Here is a 17,995-nt window from a genome sequence, read left to right as displayed (position 1 = left end):
TTGAACAATTGAAAACCAAAAGGACTGCAATAAGTGAATAACCAAAATATAGTGATTTATAATGTCTTCTTTTTCTTACAAAAAAATGTAAATTACAACATTTCATTTCAATACTCAAATATTCATTTAAGAAAAGGAATATTTGAGTTGGTTCTTTTAAAAAATAATAATATAATACATAGATTAAAATTCCACATTTTATTTTGTTGAATGAATGACACAATTTTATCAAAATATATAGTATTTTTAATGTCAAACAAAGAAATAATTAACGTTTTAAAGTTCTTTCAGTGCAACTTAAAACTTAATAAAAACTGCTAACTGCTGAAGTACTGAACAAATTATTAAAACAATGATCAACTAAATTTAAATAGAAATTTAACTGAAGATAAAACCATTTATACTATTTTCAATATGAAAAGTGATCCCTCTACATTTTACTTCATAAAATAGACATATTTACTTTTTTCAATAACGCCATGAAATTCTATGCCATGATTTATTTTATCATATTTTATTTAACAATACTAGCCAATTCCATAATTAATATATCATTCATTGTATACTTATGTACGATAGATAAGCAGTTTTTTTTAATAAGCAACTGAAGGCAATCGAAGTAAGCAAAGAAGCAATAAATTATTGTAATATGAAATCGTTTTATTTGCATTGAAATTTTGTTCTGTGGAAAAAACGAGGAAATGTATAAAAATCGGTAGAATTTCAATCGAATTTGGCAGATCGGTAGATTGCTCCCAAAATTGGTAGATCTACTGAAAAATCGGTAGATCTGGTAACGCTGGCTGCATATCTCGATCATCAGTTACATGAAAGTAAGGTTATGCAGGTGAGTGATGCGCTTCAGGAACCGCGAAACATTGCGGTGTTAAAACCATCTTTGAAACAAATATTTTACAGCGACCCTACCAGGAATAGAACACAAAACTATGAAGTAGACTAATCCCAACAAAACAAAAACAAATAAAATGAAAACCAGTAAAACCCCTTTCTTGGCACGGGATTTCCCAGTCACAAATACATTATCAACAAATCGGTTTGGTTATCTATGAAAAATATTTAGTAAATAAACACGTGTGAAGGTTTTTTTTATTGGAACACAATGTAGAAAATAAATATAAATAATAAACACCTTCATCCTTTAAAATATACATAATAAATTTTCATAACTTATGAAGGGTGCGACTAAATTCAGCAATATATTTTTATAAAAAAAGGGTTAAAACTTTCAGCACCCTACTTCTCCATGACAAAAATGTCACATTACAAATGAATTTGTCAAAAGTTGATTTCGAGGCTTTACCTACTGACAGAATGCATTAAGTCAACAGTCTTTAAATGTTTAAAATATTTTTTGATATAGATGCAGATGGGAGATAGATGGGAGAAATAATGGGCTGAAAGAATAAAACAACTTTAAATGCGATTATCTCGGAACTTGTTTTAGCCTCGATATGAATGTTCAAAATATGTTTCCTAAATAAATTTCCGATTGAAAATAAGCATCACGATCTTAAAACATATGTGGAGGTTAAATAATTATTTGTACCCAACCCGAATTAAACGAATCAAGGTTTTACAGGACAACATTAACAATTTGTGAATTCTATGGGCGACATAATATATAATTCTTAAATCGAACATTGCGTGTGGATGGGCGGAAAGTCCACAAAACCGAGGCCACAAAAGGTGTCAAACGAAATTGCAAATGGAATATTCTAAATTATGTACGTGCTTGGTGCTTGCAAACATACGGCAAGAAAATAGAGCAGAAATTATTATACTGGTTGCGAAAATCACGGTAAAAATACAGTTCTCAAGAAAATCGAAAAGCTAGGCCGTTCATAAATTCACATAAAGCTTGTCACTTTCCAGAAAAGGAAAATGTTACATGATAAGATACAGAAATCACAGACAAGCAAATTTGAAAGTAACGGTGGGTAGTGTTCAGAAAAACCATTTCGTTTTATTTACGGGCAATACGGAAACTTTATCTTTTGTTATTTTTGAGTCATGAAAAATTTTCCTTCCGCTTGGCGGGTGCCGATACGTTTTTCAATGTGATAAATGAGTAATGATTAATTATTATTGTGTTGATAATGGTTTCCCCTTTTTGGGCTGCGGGTAGAGGGTAATGGAGAAACTTTGTCAAGATTGGAAATATGACTAAGCACTATGACACACGAAATAACTTCTAGGAACTAGGAACAAATAAATTGCCTATTTAGGTACCTACCTACCCTGTCTTATGGATTTAATAATTTATTAAAAGTTGATGCATGTTCATAGTAAATCTGGGATAGTTAATTTATTACAAAAAAAGCATAAAGTTGAAGTGAGAAAAAAATCAAGCAAAAATGAAATTTGCCATTAAAATTAATTGGAACGTAAAACGTACAAAAATAATAAGGTCAATCATCGTCGGTATTCCGGTAAATTATTTATATTGGAATATTATGTTTTATACATGTCGCCGCCAAATAGTTAACAGCCACTCAAAAGAGCGGCTAGGCTGTACATAAATGCCGGCATTCACCCAAAATACGAGATTCTTTATTATTAAAAAAAAAAACTTTTATTGACTATCTTCTGTAAAGGTCGCTTGGTAACTTTTTTTTTCTAGCGTCGATATGCAAAAATTGAGTGAACTTTAAATATGAATTGTTATAAGAATAGAAATATATTTACTGTAGATTTAAAGTAATTCATTGCCTAGGTTTGTTAGTTACTACCTGAATAAATATATTAAATATACTACTTATCGTTAGTTCTTCAAAAAAAATATAAAATTTAAGTAGAATAAATCAGTTAAAAAGAATTTTCGTAATTACTATAACTTTTAACTTGACTTTTATTTTTTTAGGAGAAATATCCGAGTTTTTATTATTTACCAAATATTTAAATTTTCAGACATTTCCTAAAAGTCGTAAATAACTTATATTAGAAAAATGCTAATCGAGTTGTAGTAGAGTGGGATTTGAACCTGGGACCTTTTGGTCCATGAGTCCATAATACTACCACGGGACCACATCCCGGTTCGAAATGAAAATATATGATATCGTTCTTTAAATGTAAAAATCTTACATTCTTAGCGTATGGTGTACGTTAAATCAGTCTTTTAACAAAATAATTATGATCCTAAATCGTAATAAATTTGTCAAAAGTATTTTTAACTGGTGAGAAAAAAAGTTTAAAAAAAGTCCCCTGTTTGGCTTGGAACATAAAAAATGTATTTAAAAAGTTTAAGCGCAAAAAACCGAAAAATCGGAAATGTGGCGCCCTTTCTCGGCGTTTTATGAAAGGGAGGATATTTTTAGTAACAATCTTAGAACGTTAAATTGGTGTTGCGAAACTTCAAATTTTTATAAACTATCTCTGTGTCCCGGCGGATTGAGAATACAGCTCTGTGTGCGAAATAGAAACAGAATCCTGGACAAATCATTTCGACTCGATGGCAGCTCTCAGGTAAAAATCCTGAATAAGGAAATCAAGTGGAGATAAATCCGATTCGTAGTGTAGTTATGCTTGAGGTCCCGGGTTGGATTCCTGGGAAGGTCGACATGAAATATTGATTAAAAAGGTGGTTCTAAACTGAAATATTGTAACAGATGATCGATAAACGTTACATTTAGTTTTGCAATGTCGTGCCCTATGCACCGTCGTGTGCGGACAAGGGCATAATGATGATGATTGACTCTGGGATTGCCTAGTCATATTTCAAAAACAAAATGGAAAGAATTAATATGTTATCGTATTAAATTGAAATATAAAAAAAGGAAAAGTAGTGTTTGGGTTTATCGAAGAAAGCTGTTTGAATTTTAGGTTTTCTATTTACAGAACGCCATCTTATTGGATTCTCATTTCTCGTGTTATGCTCTGTCTTAATGTCATCCACTTCCGTTCCCCCTTGAAAATAATATCATAAACATACTAAGGTATTATATTTTATCGTTAAAGTTTGGAAATATGAAAGTAAGTAGGTATGGGAATCTTTTGGTTAATATATTAACCATAGCATATTTATTTAAAAAATGGCACAAGGTAAAATGAATTTGGGTTTTTGTAAAAGTTTGCGATGAAATAAACTGGATTATTTCAAGCCATTCGAACATCGCGTGAGCACGTTAGGGACGAAAAACACATTTCCCAATAAACGAGCGATGTTTTTTTTTCGAATTTCTAATATTTTTTACGCTGCCATATTCAATTGGAAGAGTTGGGAAACGTTCAGTGATAATAAAATATTCATGAGATGTATAATACCGGCTAAGTTTTTTTCGCAATGATTCTAAAAAAAACCTCAGAAAAAAGTAATAGACGTTAAAATAAAATCCAATAAAAAATAAATAAATATTACAATCTATATTATATCCTATATGATGGACAGTTTATTTCCTGTACAGTGGTTAGTTAAGAGTCGTTGTGTATCTTTGTCTACGGTCGGATTTGACGAAGGAAATGGAGTGTCGGCGTTTGGGCAGCAGATATTTATCTCATTACAGGGCATTCCGAGTTGTGGCGCGGGCGCACTAAACAAATTATTATTATTGAGGAAGTGACTGAAATTCTCGCTTAGTAGTCAAAGCGGGGTGAGATGTTAAAAATGTGCCGAAAAAACAAAGACTTTACCGGTCCAGAAAATAGCTGCGCATAGAAAATAGATGTACACGGGGAGACGCAGCTATTAAAATAAGGTAATGGGTTTAAAGAACAAGAAGATGTATGGAATCAGTACCTACACAGAACACCGTCGTTTCAGGTAGCTAATAAACATTAAAATATCGGAAAGGGAGATAAATTATACGCTTGAAAAATAAAAATAATATCTACGGTAGAATATAATATTTATAAGAGATTCCAACAACGAATCGGCATGAAGTCGATAAATCGAAAGGACGGAAAGAAAAATTAAGAATGCATTAAAATGCTATTTGTGCAGGGTAAGTGAGTTATAGCGTCACGGTACAGTGCTGTTGAAAAAAAAAAGAAAAATCGTGAACACTCGCAATTACTTTAATCTTAACATTAAAATGACTCGTCAAGACGGCCGGACAAGCCTACACACAATACAAACGATTAACAGTTATGTTTATCTAAGAAAATGGTGATTATGTTGGTCGCATGAGAAATATGGTTTTTAAGTAAATGCGGACTCGCATGTAAGAAAAATAATAACACGACGAATTGAAATTATTAATGAACGCCAGTTGGAGAAATCAAAGTATTAAGGAGTTGATGATACGAGTTTCGGAAGAAGAAAAAGCATCGGAGATATAAAATCGCTCGTTAGTATTCCGATCAGTTGGCGATATAGGGGAGAAGCAAATGACGAGAGATCAGCGATAGTGTTGGAGTTAATGATTGCGACTCGCGTATCGCGGCCTAATGCAACGCGAATGTTCTTCCAACACCCCTTCGGATACACACAAGGTGCCTAATGCTGGAAACCACTACCGTGGAAATGCCTACTGAAGATATCTTTATGTAGAATGTTTCATAAACAAAATGCACGGCTGCATTATTACTGATTAAGGCGGGACATGAAATTTCATTCGATATTATTGGAAGACGATAAACTGATAGCGATCTATTCCAAATTAATTTAGCACTCGAATCTAAGTTAATAAAAGCCGAATTATACAAACCAGCTAGTGAACCCGCAGTGAGTAAAAAACTCTTTGGTGAGTTTAGGCGTTGAAAACTGGCAAAACATTACTTTTCACCACGAGTTATGGACTGTTCAAATATAATATACGTATACGCTTACAATCGCAAGTATAATATGGATATTAGAAAAATCCCCTCAAGGCATTAATAACAGTTAATACATAATATGGTGTACTCGTATATGTATAATATGTAAGCAGGTAGTCTCTAAAGCTGTTATGTATACACTAATTATGCTAGTCTTTATTATATTACTAAATAATACTTAAAATTTAATAAAAAAGTGTTAAAATAATACTATGACTTTAAAAAACAAGGGAAACAAAACCTAAATAAGTCATTTTGACTAAATTTTCCTTCTCTTCTCTCCATTGCGGTTTTATTCTTTGGAACTAGGTTTAATTTCCCTTACACAATATTGCGTTGCACGCATTGTCCTTATAACTACGGATTACATCGTTTTAAAATGCGTAATGTTTTTCATAAGACTCACCCCGCGTGTAGGAACATGTAAGTGAAGAACCTCCATACTTCCGCTTTCTTGTCCGGTCTGTAGATGAAAACGGAGTCTATTGGAACTGGACCAGCCAGAGCTGCGTGACCTGTTGTTACCGTGTAGTATGTGAAGAATCCCAACTGCGGACAAGGTGAAAATATGTTAGAATAATAACCCCGATAGCTAAACGGTAAACACTGTACAGAGTACTCAAAGTTGCAGGAGCAACTACTCGTATGTATAGACGAGGAAACATTGCAATACCCATTATTATCTCTTTGCTCTATCGCGATAGTTGTGCAGAGGTTGGTCGGCATTGCAGAGAAATAATTCATTAGAGCCGCATTGTTCGATTTGCATGGCCGTACTAAATGTAGCGGTCAGCAACACGCCATACTACCTGCAATGACTATAGCGATGGCGTAAGTTTGCCCTTGAGGAAGCACGCTCTTCCAGCTGCACCATATGCCAATTAATATCAATTAAACGAATTTTGAGACAAGCAATTATGTAATAGCACTAATTTTGGTATCTGTCGAGATTTATCTGCGAACCCCGAAATTTCTGGTAAAGCCAACGCTAATTGAATTATTAAAAGAAATATAATTACGAATCTAATCCGAAGCGCGAACCGTGCCTTTTTCCCACGATGGCGCGCTTACAATGAGTAAATTACTTTGCCCAAACCTGGCAGGTGGTAATTTATTATTTCATTTGTAACCTTATTTTAAGCGTAGATATAATCCGCAATTAAGACTGCAATTACGTGGCAACTAACGGGTGTATGTACGCAGATGATATCTGGTCATAAAGTCGAGCAAAAATGCCCGGAATGCAACAATGCGCGAGTTTAAACAATACATTTTCTAATCTGTGCCGGAATGCGAAATTTCGCCATGCGTTTCGTGCTGCTGAACTGTATCACAGAAGGTACAAATTTGTTTGCCATTTTCTGCGCTAAATGGCCGTGTTCTACGTTTGAGAGTTGTAACCATTATTGCGAAATGTTCATGACGACCATGAAACAAAACACGAAACTATCTAGGGCGGTGCATGATGGTGCTAGCACAATAAATACTAAATATGTACAGCACATCGAGGCATAAACACGAGACAACAAAATCAAAAATCGATAACTTTATAAATGCAGATAAGCAACGCAAAATCGCAATTTGACTACTGCAGCGCGGAAAAAGTTAAACTATGAATGTGAGACATTGTTCGGTAAATGGCGAGGGCAGTTTTTCCACAGCAAAAAGAATGAGTATTTTATATATTTTCTCTTTTTAACTCTGAGTGCATCTTATATAAATAATGCATTAGGGAAACATCAGGTGGAGCTATTCATAGATTGCTACGACTTGTGATTACTTCCACTCCCGATGGAAAAATCCATACTACTCGTAGATACATTATAATATATCCATCGTGAGATAGTAAAGGAAATTCCAGGGCTGCATGTGTGTAAATTTGTAACATTTAGTTTCAATATAAACGAACAGAATTGAATTGTTTACTTTTAATGCATCGATAGTGCAGTGAATACTCGATAAGGAACTGAATGAGCTTATATTGAGTTCTGCGCTGTATTTTGTCATGTTAATGCATAAAGGAAAAAGCGATTCATTTGAATAACATTTTTATTGATATTGTACATAAACACGCGAGCTCTATATTAAAATAATATATTATGCGTTAGCGAATAGCGAAATTAAAATATTAATTTCATAATGCCATTTTAAATATAGTGATATAAGGTAATTATCGAGAGGGATAAACATTCAAAGGGTGAAAACCTGGCTGTGTTGTATTTTGTATTACTGAGTGGGCAAGGGGTATTGAACGCCTACGAAAAGTGGAGGAAAATAGTGTATTAACCCTTATCGAGTATTTACTATTTACTTACACGGAAGGCGAAATATTAGCGGTGGATGTCGGAGGGGGTTAGTTTTCTTGAAAATTTATGAGATTCACCCCTTTTCCGCAAAGAACGTTAATAATTTAAAGCGAATGCGATTTGCAAAAAGAAACAGTAAACTTAAAGTTTTCGAGTAGATGTTCAATAAATTTATTAAAAAAAAAATATCAGTGAACGAATATACTTAATTAATTGTGCAATTTACAAAAACAAAAATAAAACAAAAACGAGACGCAAACATCGCATATTTGTGATTCAAAGCACAAACTTGTCGAAACTGAATACTTCCAGTAATTATCGGATTTGACCAACAAATAAATCATTCGAATAAACAGCCGCTATACTGTAGTACGTGGCTCAGTTCAGGTTGATGTAATAAAATACCCCTAATAACGCGATAGAAAATAAAGGTTGTAATATCTCGGGGCCATAAATTAAGGGAAATTTTATAGGCCAATGGAAATCAAAGACTCGCGAGCAACATACATACTAGAAGGGGTAGAAGGCGAATATGGAGGGTTGTTGAACCTAACAAGTAGAGCCTACGCTGCCACTTAACCCCCATACTAAACCATATCAAAATCGTAGATTATACACACGTGTTAAAGCGCTAATCATAAATTATATTTTAGTTTTTGTTTAAGGAAACCGTTCGAAGTCAAATAAAAAATGCGGCACTGGAAACAAACTATACTGGAAATATTTAAACTAAAATATTCGTAATAGCTCCTCTCGATATGCGACCCTATAACACTCTCGATGTGTTTCTACCTATAGTTTGACATGATGAATGAGGCGCTTTGAATTCTAGTTTATGTGAACGTTAAAAACATATTGAGACATCAATCAAAGTCGTTCGTATTGTAATACCAGCGATTCGGTAGTAACTAATAACACCAGCAAATCCGGTGAAGCGGAACCAGATCGAAAATGGAAACGGAAATGATACTTCCACGTGAAAATATGCACGTTTTCCGAAAGGAAATACACTAAAACTGTACTAACTTACAGTTTGGCGAAAAACAAAGATCGAAGATATAAAAAATGAAAGAAATTTATACAAAAAATAACATTATGTTGTGAGGAAAAAACTATTGGTCAAGTGGATTTTTTTTTTAGGAATGGTAAAATAGATTTTAGACTAAAGGGAGTAAAACTGTTGAAAAAGGTCAGCCTGGAAACCAGAAAATCAAATCTGGCCAGGTAAAAGTCTACGTAATTCAAGGGCATGCAAAATATGTTCTGGATGAAGAACGGCACTACATAATACTAAAGTTTTACCTACGATTAAAACTCTTATTATGTTGCCTTCGTCATCCAGAACATATTTAATTACTGCTTGGTGAGATTAGAATTGCCAAAAAATTGTGCATGACGCCAACTGCCGGTGACAAAACAAACGACCAATCACAGAGCATATAGATGATGTCATCCCAGTGTTGACAATATAAGGAGAATGGAAGCTAATTTAGACCACTATGGACAAGAATCGAAATGTTGTCTCTGTAAACCCCCAAACCATCATAAATCTTAAACGGAAAATGTTTTATATTTGTGTCTCGCCAGTACTTACATATGGGTTGAGACCATCACACCATCCAACAAAAGTACGTATAAACCGAGAGTCACACGGAGTCGTGGAGCGAGCGATGCTGGGGATTAGTCTTAGAGACTAAGTTAGAAATGAAATAATAAAATCAGAAACACGGGAAAGAGTTGCAGCGTTGGAATAGGGCTGGGCTGGTCATGGTGCTCGCAGCTCAGACAAAAGGTGGACTTGCCGCCCACCGGCTGGCGACCTCGGATTGCTACCGGAAACCCTGGATGACCCCACCTCCATCGGAGAGATGATATTGAGAAGCATTCGGGAATGGCGTGGATGCAAAAAGCCCAATTCCGTTTGGCGTTGAGAAGGATGGAGGAGGCCCACGTTCACGAGTGGATGGCTACAGGCGGAAGAAGAATGCATATAAAAGAAGCTATATAAATGTAAACCATAGACATGCGTGGCATTCCATCTTTTTGGCAATTCTGTAGAAGTAAAAACCAACTGTGGTTTTAACTTATGTACCATGATAAGGTTTATATTTGCGATACGAACCTCACGCACCATTTATTTAATTTTCGTGCTTCAATTTATTTAATTTCATGTTTAGGGGTTCTGGAAATCGGTTTGAAATGAATACTAAGCGTTACAGACACGGAAAACGGTAAGGATATTTTTTTCTAAATTTTTGCATGCAAACTGCCAGAGTTATTGCTACAATTTGCACGCCACGTCACGTCTAATTACCTGCGCATTTACATAAATTAATATCGCACTTCCAACGGAATTAGGATAAAAATATGACATGCCTAACAAATTATCCACAAGTCATTTTAGGTAAAGTGCGACTATTTATATGAAATTGTTTTTTTCTGACCCATGTCAGACTCTGTTTAAAAAATCTCCTGCGTCCCGGTGCGGTACCTTAAAGTTACCCAACACAATCTTGGACGAACACATTCTTCCTTCACTGTCATTTTTTTGGGAAAGCGATGTTTTTTTAGATTAATTTAGTTATAAATTCCCATGCGCATGCTTACTTTGCGCGGTGTAATAGTTAGTGCGCTTGTCTCACATTTGGAGGGTTCCAGGTTCGATTCCTGGTGAGACAGATCACACATTTTAAATAAGCGTTGAAATTTTTCATGGAGGTATACTTACGCCCACTTGGTCTCCGTTTCCAGGATTTTCACTAAAGAGTAGTTTATTTTAATATAAACTTAGTGGTTTCACAGAAAATAAAGAGCGCTTCCAATATTTATTTTAATTTTATTCTATTTATCCTTCCTATCAAGTTGAAATATTATTTTAAAGTATTTTTTCTTGGCATATTTCTCATTTGTATTGGATTGATAAGTTTATGCAATCCAAAACATTAAAATGATTTTTGAAAAAAACTAACTACAAACAAGCCACAATCCAATTTATACAACCCGACATTATTACGTCGCATGTTAAGAGACATTTAGACAATAAATCAAACATCTCTTTATTTAGTTTTACAGGCCGAAATATTCATATTCACAGCCGCTATAAAACAAAATGCACTTTCCGTGAGTATTCCCCATTACATACCCATGTAGTACCTAATCTTATGCAAATAGAGAGCTTGGACTTTTGTCGTGAAAAAAATATATATTAATGTGCCTCATAACAAAACATGTGAACATATATCAAAATACAGACGAAGAAATTATTAATAAAAATGGAAGAGCTTGTGACCATTATTTAATTATAATTGTTATTGGCTGGCATCAAGCGATCACTTTACATAAAAATATACATATATTATAAAATAACACAATTTAAATATACATTCTTCTTTTTTATCACATCCCCGTAGGAACGTGGAGCATGTGGACATCACCAGACGCCTTCAGGATACCCTATCGTTAGCCAGCCCTTTCGCTTCCTCCCACGCCAATAATCTTAATTATCATCAGAGTGGTGCACAGGGCACTGAATTCGTCAACTAAATGCAGCATAGTTCGATCATCTGTTACATAAAGGTAAGGTGATCAGTCTTATGCTTTAGATGCCCGTCCAGGAACGATGAATATGGCAGTTTTAAAAATCTTCAAAATGTATATTTTACGTCCACCCTGCCAGATATCGAACCCAGGACCTTAAGAATGGTAGGCTATCGCATCAACCACCACAAAATGAGGCGGACTTTCTCCAATCGCTTTCCTTATTCAGGATTTTTACCTGATAGCACTAGTCCAGGATTCTGGTTCTATTTCACACACAGAGCTGTGTTTTTTATCCACCCGGACACAGAGAAAAAGGTAAAGTGATGACGACGAGCTAATGACGGTCTGTAACCGTGTACGTGCACGTGCCTACACTTCCATATTGCCATATTAAAAAAGTTCTTTATCTCTATTGAAATACCCATCAGGTGTTTTTTCAAGAGATCGAAATAACGATAGAGTTATAAATACAAAACGAATGAAATTGTCAGACATCCTCGAAATAATAATAAAATATTTACGATAAAACTGCAAATTTATTCAGCATGTTTTATTGTTATTAACAGGGTGTAACTTTTGGGTGGCAATATTCTACTGCATAATCCAAGTACCTACACATTATTCAGCGGAAATCAATGGACATAAAACTGCAGTAAAAAAGATGCACATTTCAAAATAACACTCGTAAAAATATTGCATTAAAAATGACGATCAAAGTAGGCGCAAAAAGACGAGACCAGCGGATTGACATTTCGTTTAACGACTTGGTTGGTCCATTAGAAAATTAATAATGATTTGAATTAATAACGTAATTAGAAATTTATTAGGAAACTTGCCGCATAACAACGTTATTTCTTAGAAAAAAGTCATCATTTGAAAAGAGGTATTATTAGAAAAAAAAAAAAATTACACTAAACGCAATATAAAATATACATATACATGTTTCTAGCTGGAATACAGTTAGATGTAATTAAATTTAAATAGTTAATTATGAGAATTGTACCCTAAGTAGAATTAGGTACTTGATTTACCACGACTTCTATTATAAATAATTAACAGTTAAGCATGTATTCCATTATCAAATCGGATCTCAATTTATTTATATTTCAAATGCTTATTAGAGTATATTCAGTTTTCCATTACATAAATGAAATAATATTTTGTACTTAAATACCATTATTTGATAATTGTGCAAACAAACTATTCAGTTGATAGCACCTACTCGAAATTTTGGTGTTATTTTTATTTATATTTATAGATTCCAGGTGTCAAATTCGTTTTACTTTAAAATTGACCACCGGGGAGGAAGAAATAAGTTTAAAAATGACATTCTTTCATTCTTCAAACAACATAGCTCTATCCAATATCCCACGAGTCCCAGAAGTTTTAAGTGATCAGTGATCACACGCGACATAATATTCTAGTTTTGTATGCTTTTATTACTTCACAGTATAATGACAGGAAACAAAGCTAACTTCTTTATGTTTAACTAGGCGAGACCGCCGCCCAGGCTAGGACTACTAAAAACATTCTAAATCAAAAGAAACGGTGAATGATGAAAATTATATGATCAAAGTTGACATCGGAATTCATGTGTTTAAGAATCTTGACATTGTCTTTATTGGTTTGTAAAAGAAAGGATATCTGATCAAGTTAAGAAGCAAGTCGTACCCTTCAAATAATATTGTGAAGGAATAAAAATACACCCAAAAAGAAATGAAAGCTGTTTCATGCAGAGAATCCAGAAATCAGTCGAACTTTTAAATGTAACGACATAGTATCTCGATTGGCAAAAAATAGTTGAAAACTGTATAATGATAAAAAAAATAAAAGTTGAAGGAGAAAGATCGTGGTGCAGAGAATTTAATACCAATTTTTTTTTTTAAATCTTCAAGTGAAACAAATTCGTTAAAACAATTTCTTGTAAAGTATTTAGTAACAGAAGCAACTATCAAAATAATTGAAAATTGAAGGTAGTTCTTGTGTTATTTTTTATAAGTCAAACATTTTTTTTTGTAAATAAGAAATTTTTGGTTTATTATGATTTACCCTAATACTTAAATTGTGGAAGCATTTTCTTTTAGTCGCAAAAAACCGTGTGAGAAAATAGAAAACAAATTGTGTGGACCAGGATTTAAATCTTGAACCTCCTGATCCGGAGCCCGCGACACTGCCCACAGTTCTGGGACCACAGCCCGTCTAAAATATTTTTTTCAGTTTGTTTTATTTTTACAACAAAGTAAAGCCAGAACCCAGTAGTGTCTTTTAAATTATTTAATAAAGCTGCACTTAAAAGGATCAGTATTTTATGTGACATGACATTTTGTACAACATTTAAACGGAGCGCGACTCCTTGTATTAGCCGAAACCTACATCGGGGTTCCCCAAGGATCAGAATCTCGCCCTTTAGTGGGAGCATCCGGAAACAGATGCAATCCTTGTGAGGTATGCAGCAGGAGAGACAAATTGCAAGCAAAACATAATTGCGACGTCTAAATGTGTCTGCTATTATGAAGGGTAGTATATTATGAGACTGACGGCATATTTTGGAAGATTATAAAGGATTCTCAATTTGAGAAACATTAAAAAAATATGCACATCACGCTTAGCTGTTTTGCTGAATTTATGAATTATTATAGTTGTTTTTTGTAGATTGATAATCATAATAAATGGTTTTGGTATAAAATATCGATATAATTTAGTAGACATAATTATTAATTTTGTATTTAAGGTTGTAAAGCTCAACTAATAAATTTTATCTATATCGAAATCATTGGGATGTTTTTTCTAATTGATATAAAGATTGATAATAAAGATCATAATGATCTAAGTAAATAGATTTTTGAACAAAATAATACTACATTGTTTTATGAGTAACAGAGAAGTATGTTTTTTTTTTCATTTCAGATGCTGGTAAATATTTTAGTTTCTTGCAGACAGTTTACGGATAGGGTTATGTCGACTTTTAGATAAATTTTTGTTCTCTATATATATATATATATATATATATATAGTTGGATAATTTATATAGCGTCATTTTTGTGAAAATCACCTCAAGGGCGCTGTACAATTAATAAATATCCCAGTACGTCTTGCAGCTACAGAGCGCAACGACAGATAGAAATTTAGCCCCCATTTACACATTTAAAAAATTGACAAATAAGTTTATTGTATTAATGACATTTGAAAAAAAAAAAAATAATAATATGAGTAATAAAAAGGAGTAAGATTACAACACGTCTTGCAGCTACTTAGCGTATAGACGATTGGAATTCTAGACCCCATTTACAAAATTTAGATTTTTTAAAGTTGATATATGAAAGCTAGATAACCAATCATCGTGCAGCTACAAAGCGCATGGACGAGTGGAATTCCAGCAAAGTTAAAATGATATCAATACATTAACAAAAAATAGAGCATACTAGTAAATTTATCAAGTGTTCATGCCACGAAGTAAGCAATAAAAAAAACTAAATAAACAAAACACTGTTTCAACTCCATGGTTAACAAAGGGAGATAGATGTCCAAATAGATGTCTACCCTTACCCTCACTCAATGGTACAAAAGGCATTGCATCGTCACAGTTTATTCTGCGTGTTATTGTTACATTGTATGATTGAGATATGATCAATACTAATTTCAGGTACCAATGCCAATCCACGGACTTCATATTTTGAAGTACCAAATATTTTAAGTCTGCTTTATGGGAAAATTAGAGAGTTAACTTAGAAGTTAGCATGATTGCATGACGTAACAGATTACTGGGGCAATTGAAATCATCTTTAGATGGGTCGTGTTAGTAATTTTATGCGATTCAAAGTTTGGCAACAGCTGCTTGGCTGAACACGTGAACATATGCTTAAACTTGGCTCCCGTTTCAGCGAGTGTATGGTTTTGTTTTCATTCACAATTTTTTCGATCTTCCGTATCCGAGTGTGCAATATTTCCTCCCCGGCCATTTGGAATCTTAATATATTCTGCCATTAGCCCCCCTAGGACTGTATTACTCACCATGTACTGGGACATGTGCCGCAGCTTCGCCGCTCCGCCGGCCGCCCCACACCTAGCGCATTCGTGCGGTATCACCTTTCATCGCTTTACTCGGCAGATGATAGACAAAAAAAGGCAAGACGAATCTTGGTTTACCAAACACTTATCTGTGTTATTTCTGCTGATTCTTCGAGTGACGCGTCAAAACATCAAATTAAACAGAACTTAATATGTAGTGATTTCGTGCACCTACTTGAAAACTTTTTAAAAAATAACGTAACTATGTTGGAATTAGATCATAAAAGTTATTATCATTCAGGTTAGCGTTTCTACATATAGAATTTTATAAATAATATTTTGAAAAGTAAGACGAAGACATCTTTATTTTAAACGAGTATACATATTGTCGACCTCGTGGTGTAACCATGCAAGAGGTCTCGGGTTCGATTCCCGACATGGTTGATGTGAAATATTTATTTAAAATGGGTGTTTTCACACTAGAATATTTCATAGTCTCTGGACTGGTACCTGAAGCGTAAGACTGATCATCTTACCTTCATGTAACAAAAGTGATCAAGATACGCTGCGGTTGGTGTACCAATGCAGTGCCCTATGCACCATTAGGTGAGAAAGGGGAACGATGATGATGATATATATATACAGTACTTTTTAAAAATTCATTTTAAAACCGCTTAGCAAGATTATCTTATTTATAAACGGTTTTTATTTATTAAGTACCTAAGTTATGTTCGGATAATTTATGTAGCGCCATTTTTGTGAAAAGCGCCTCAAGGGCGCTGTACAATAAATAAATACCCCAGCACGTCTTGCAGCTACAGAGCGCATGGACGGTTGGGATTCTAGTTCCTCGTCTCCAATTATGACATATAACAATTATGATATATAGGAGCTAGATAACAGCACGTCTTGCAGCTACAGAGCGCATGGACAGTAAGAAATCTAGCTTCTATTTACATTTTTATTTGACAATAAAGTTTAGAGTTTAAGTAATATTTTGTTCTTATAACATATTGAATTCGTGAGAGCTGTTGTTCTTTATATAATAAAATTTTAAGCATACCATTCCGAATTATCAAACTTATAGAGAGGCCGGAGTGCCATTTAACCCATTTTAACCGATATTTTCAGACACAAATTACGATGTTATGATATTTTAGAAATAAGTGCTATTTTTGTATTTCATCACCAAAAATAATTAATTTTAACAAAAGTATTTAATTTTTAATTCGAACTGATTATATCGCGAAATCTATTAAAATCTCTTTGTAATCGGGGTGTTGCCTTATTATTAACCCCTAAATGACTAGGAACTTTGTAACAGACCATAGAATCCTAATTTAATAATCACCAACTGCAGTCTTATCTGTCATCTCGAAATATTTTTAATGCAATAGGCACAAGATGCATTCTGTCTATACTATACCTGTTGAGAGGATAAAAAGGATGTGTCTAGCACGTGCTCTGAAAATAAACTATTATGCACCCGACGTACGAAGCATCTGCCATTAAGAATAGATATCTACCACCGTAAAAAATAAATAAATATATATATTCATTTTTAAGACTTCTCTAACATTAAACAATAAACGTAAAAGATAATTGAAAATCAGAATTAATCGGCAGTTTAATGGTTGAGAATGCAATTTAGCTAAGAATTAGAATCGGCGCATTCTCTAATCATGCATATGGAAGTCCGACAAGTACCAAATTTGGTATGTAGTTGTAGCTTTAGATTTAAAAAAATGCACCAGACAGAAATGCGCCAGTGCCTTTCAAAACTTTGCCAATTAACTAAAATAAGCATCAGTTACCCTTACTAGCCCACTTCAGCTGGTTTAATAATAATATAATAATAATAATGGATAACTTATATAGCGCCATTTTCGTAATATAATACCTCAAGGGCGCTTTACAAAGTGATTATATAAAGATATAAATTTAATTTTAACTTTTTAATTTAAGAAAAATAATGTACTTTGTCACCACATGCTAAGAATTTATTCAAATGATTTAGAGAACAAGTGGGTTTTAAGTTTCTTCCGAAAAATCACTTCACTCTCACAGTTTCGGACTTCTGCTGGGAGAGCATTCCATGCCGTAGGGCCTGCGACCGCAAATGCAAAAGGTTTATCCTTTTTTGCCTTAAATTTCTATCGACAATATAATGATACGAAGATACGCAATAATATTCCAACATCTTGATTTGTGGAAAATTGCTCGGTGATCAAATATTGTTATTAACTCATTTATATGAAAGCAAAAACGATTTTGCGTTTGTTGTTGCACCTCAGTTTCACACAAACTCAAGAGTACTGAAATAATTAAACGATTTCTCACGAGCGGAAGAAATGATACGAGTATAAAAT

At 33.8% G+C, this 17,995-nt stretch overlaps 1 protein-coding gene across 2 annotated transcripts in view; it reads right to left on the bottom strand.

Moving 5' to 3' along the window:
- Window positions 1–17,995, bottom strand: part of stet (rhomboid serine protease stem cell tumor) — a 436,151-nt gene that overhangs the window by 2,206 nt on the left and 415,950 nt on the right. For both annotated transcript variants that reach the window (XM_088226556.1, XM_088226557.1), the window contains one exon: window positions 6,179–6,321. In XM_088226556.1, the coding sequence (XP_088082682.1) occupies window positions 6,179–6,321 (143 nt within the window). The remainder of the gene's footprint in view (window positions 1–6,178; window positions 6,322–17,995) is intronic.

Source organism: Micrasema longulum, unplaced genomic scaffold (genome assembly GCF_059751315.1).
Source record: "Micrasema longulum isolate JH-2025_06_02 unplaced genomic scaffold, ASM5975131v1 h1tg000438l, whole genome shotgun sequence".
Classification (NCBI taxonomy): domain Eukaryota; kingdom Metazoa; phylum Arthropoda; class Insecta; order Trichoptera; family Brachycentridae; genus Micrasema; species Micrasema longulum.
Note: the sequence above shows the minus strand (reverse complement) of the source record. Positions and strands in the feature narration are given on the sequence as shown.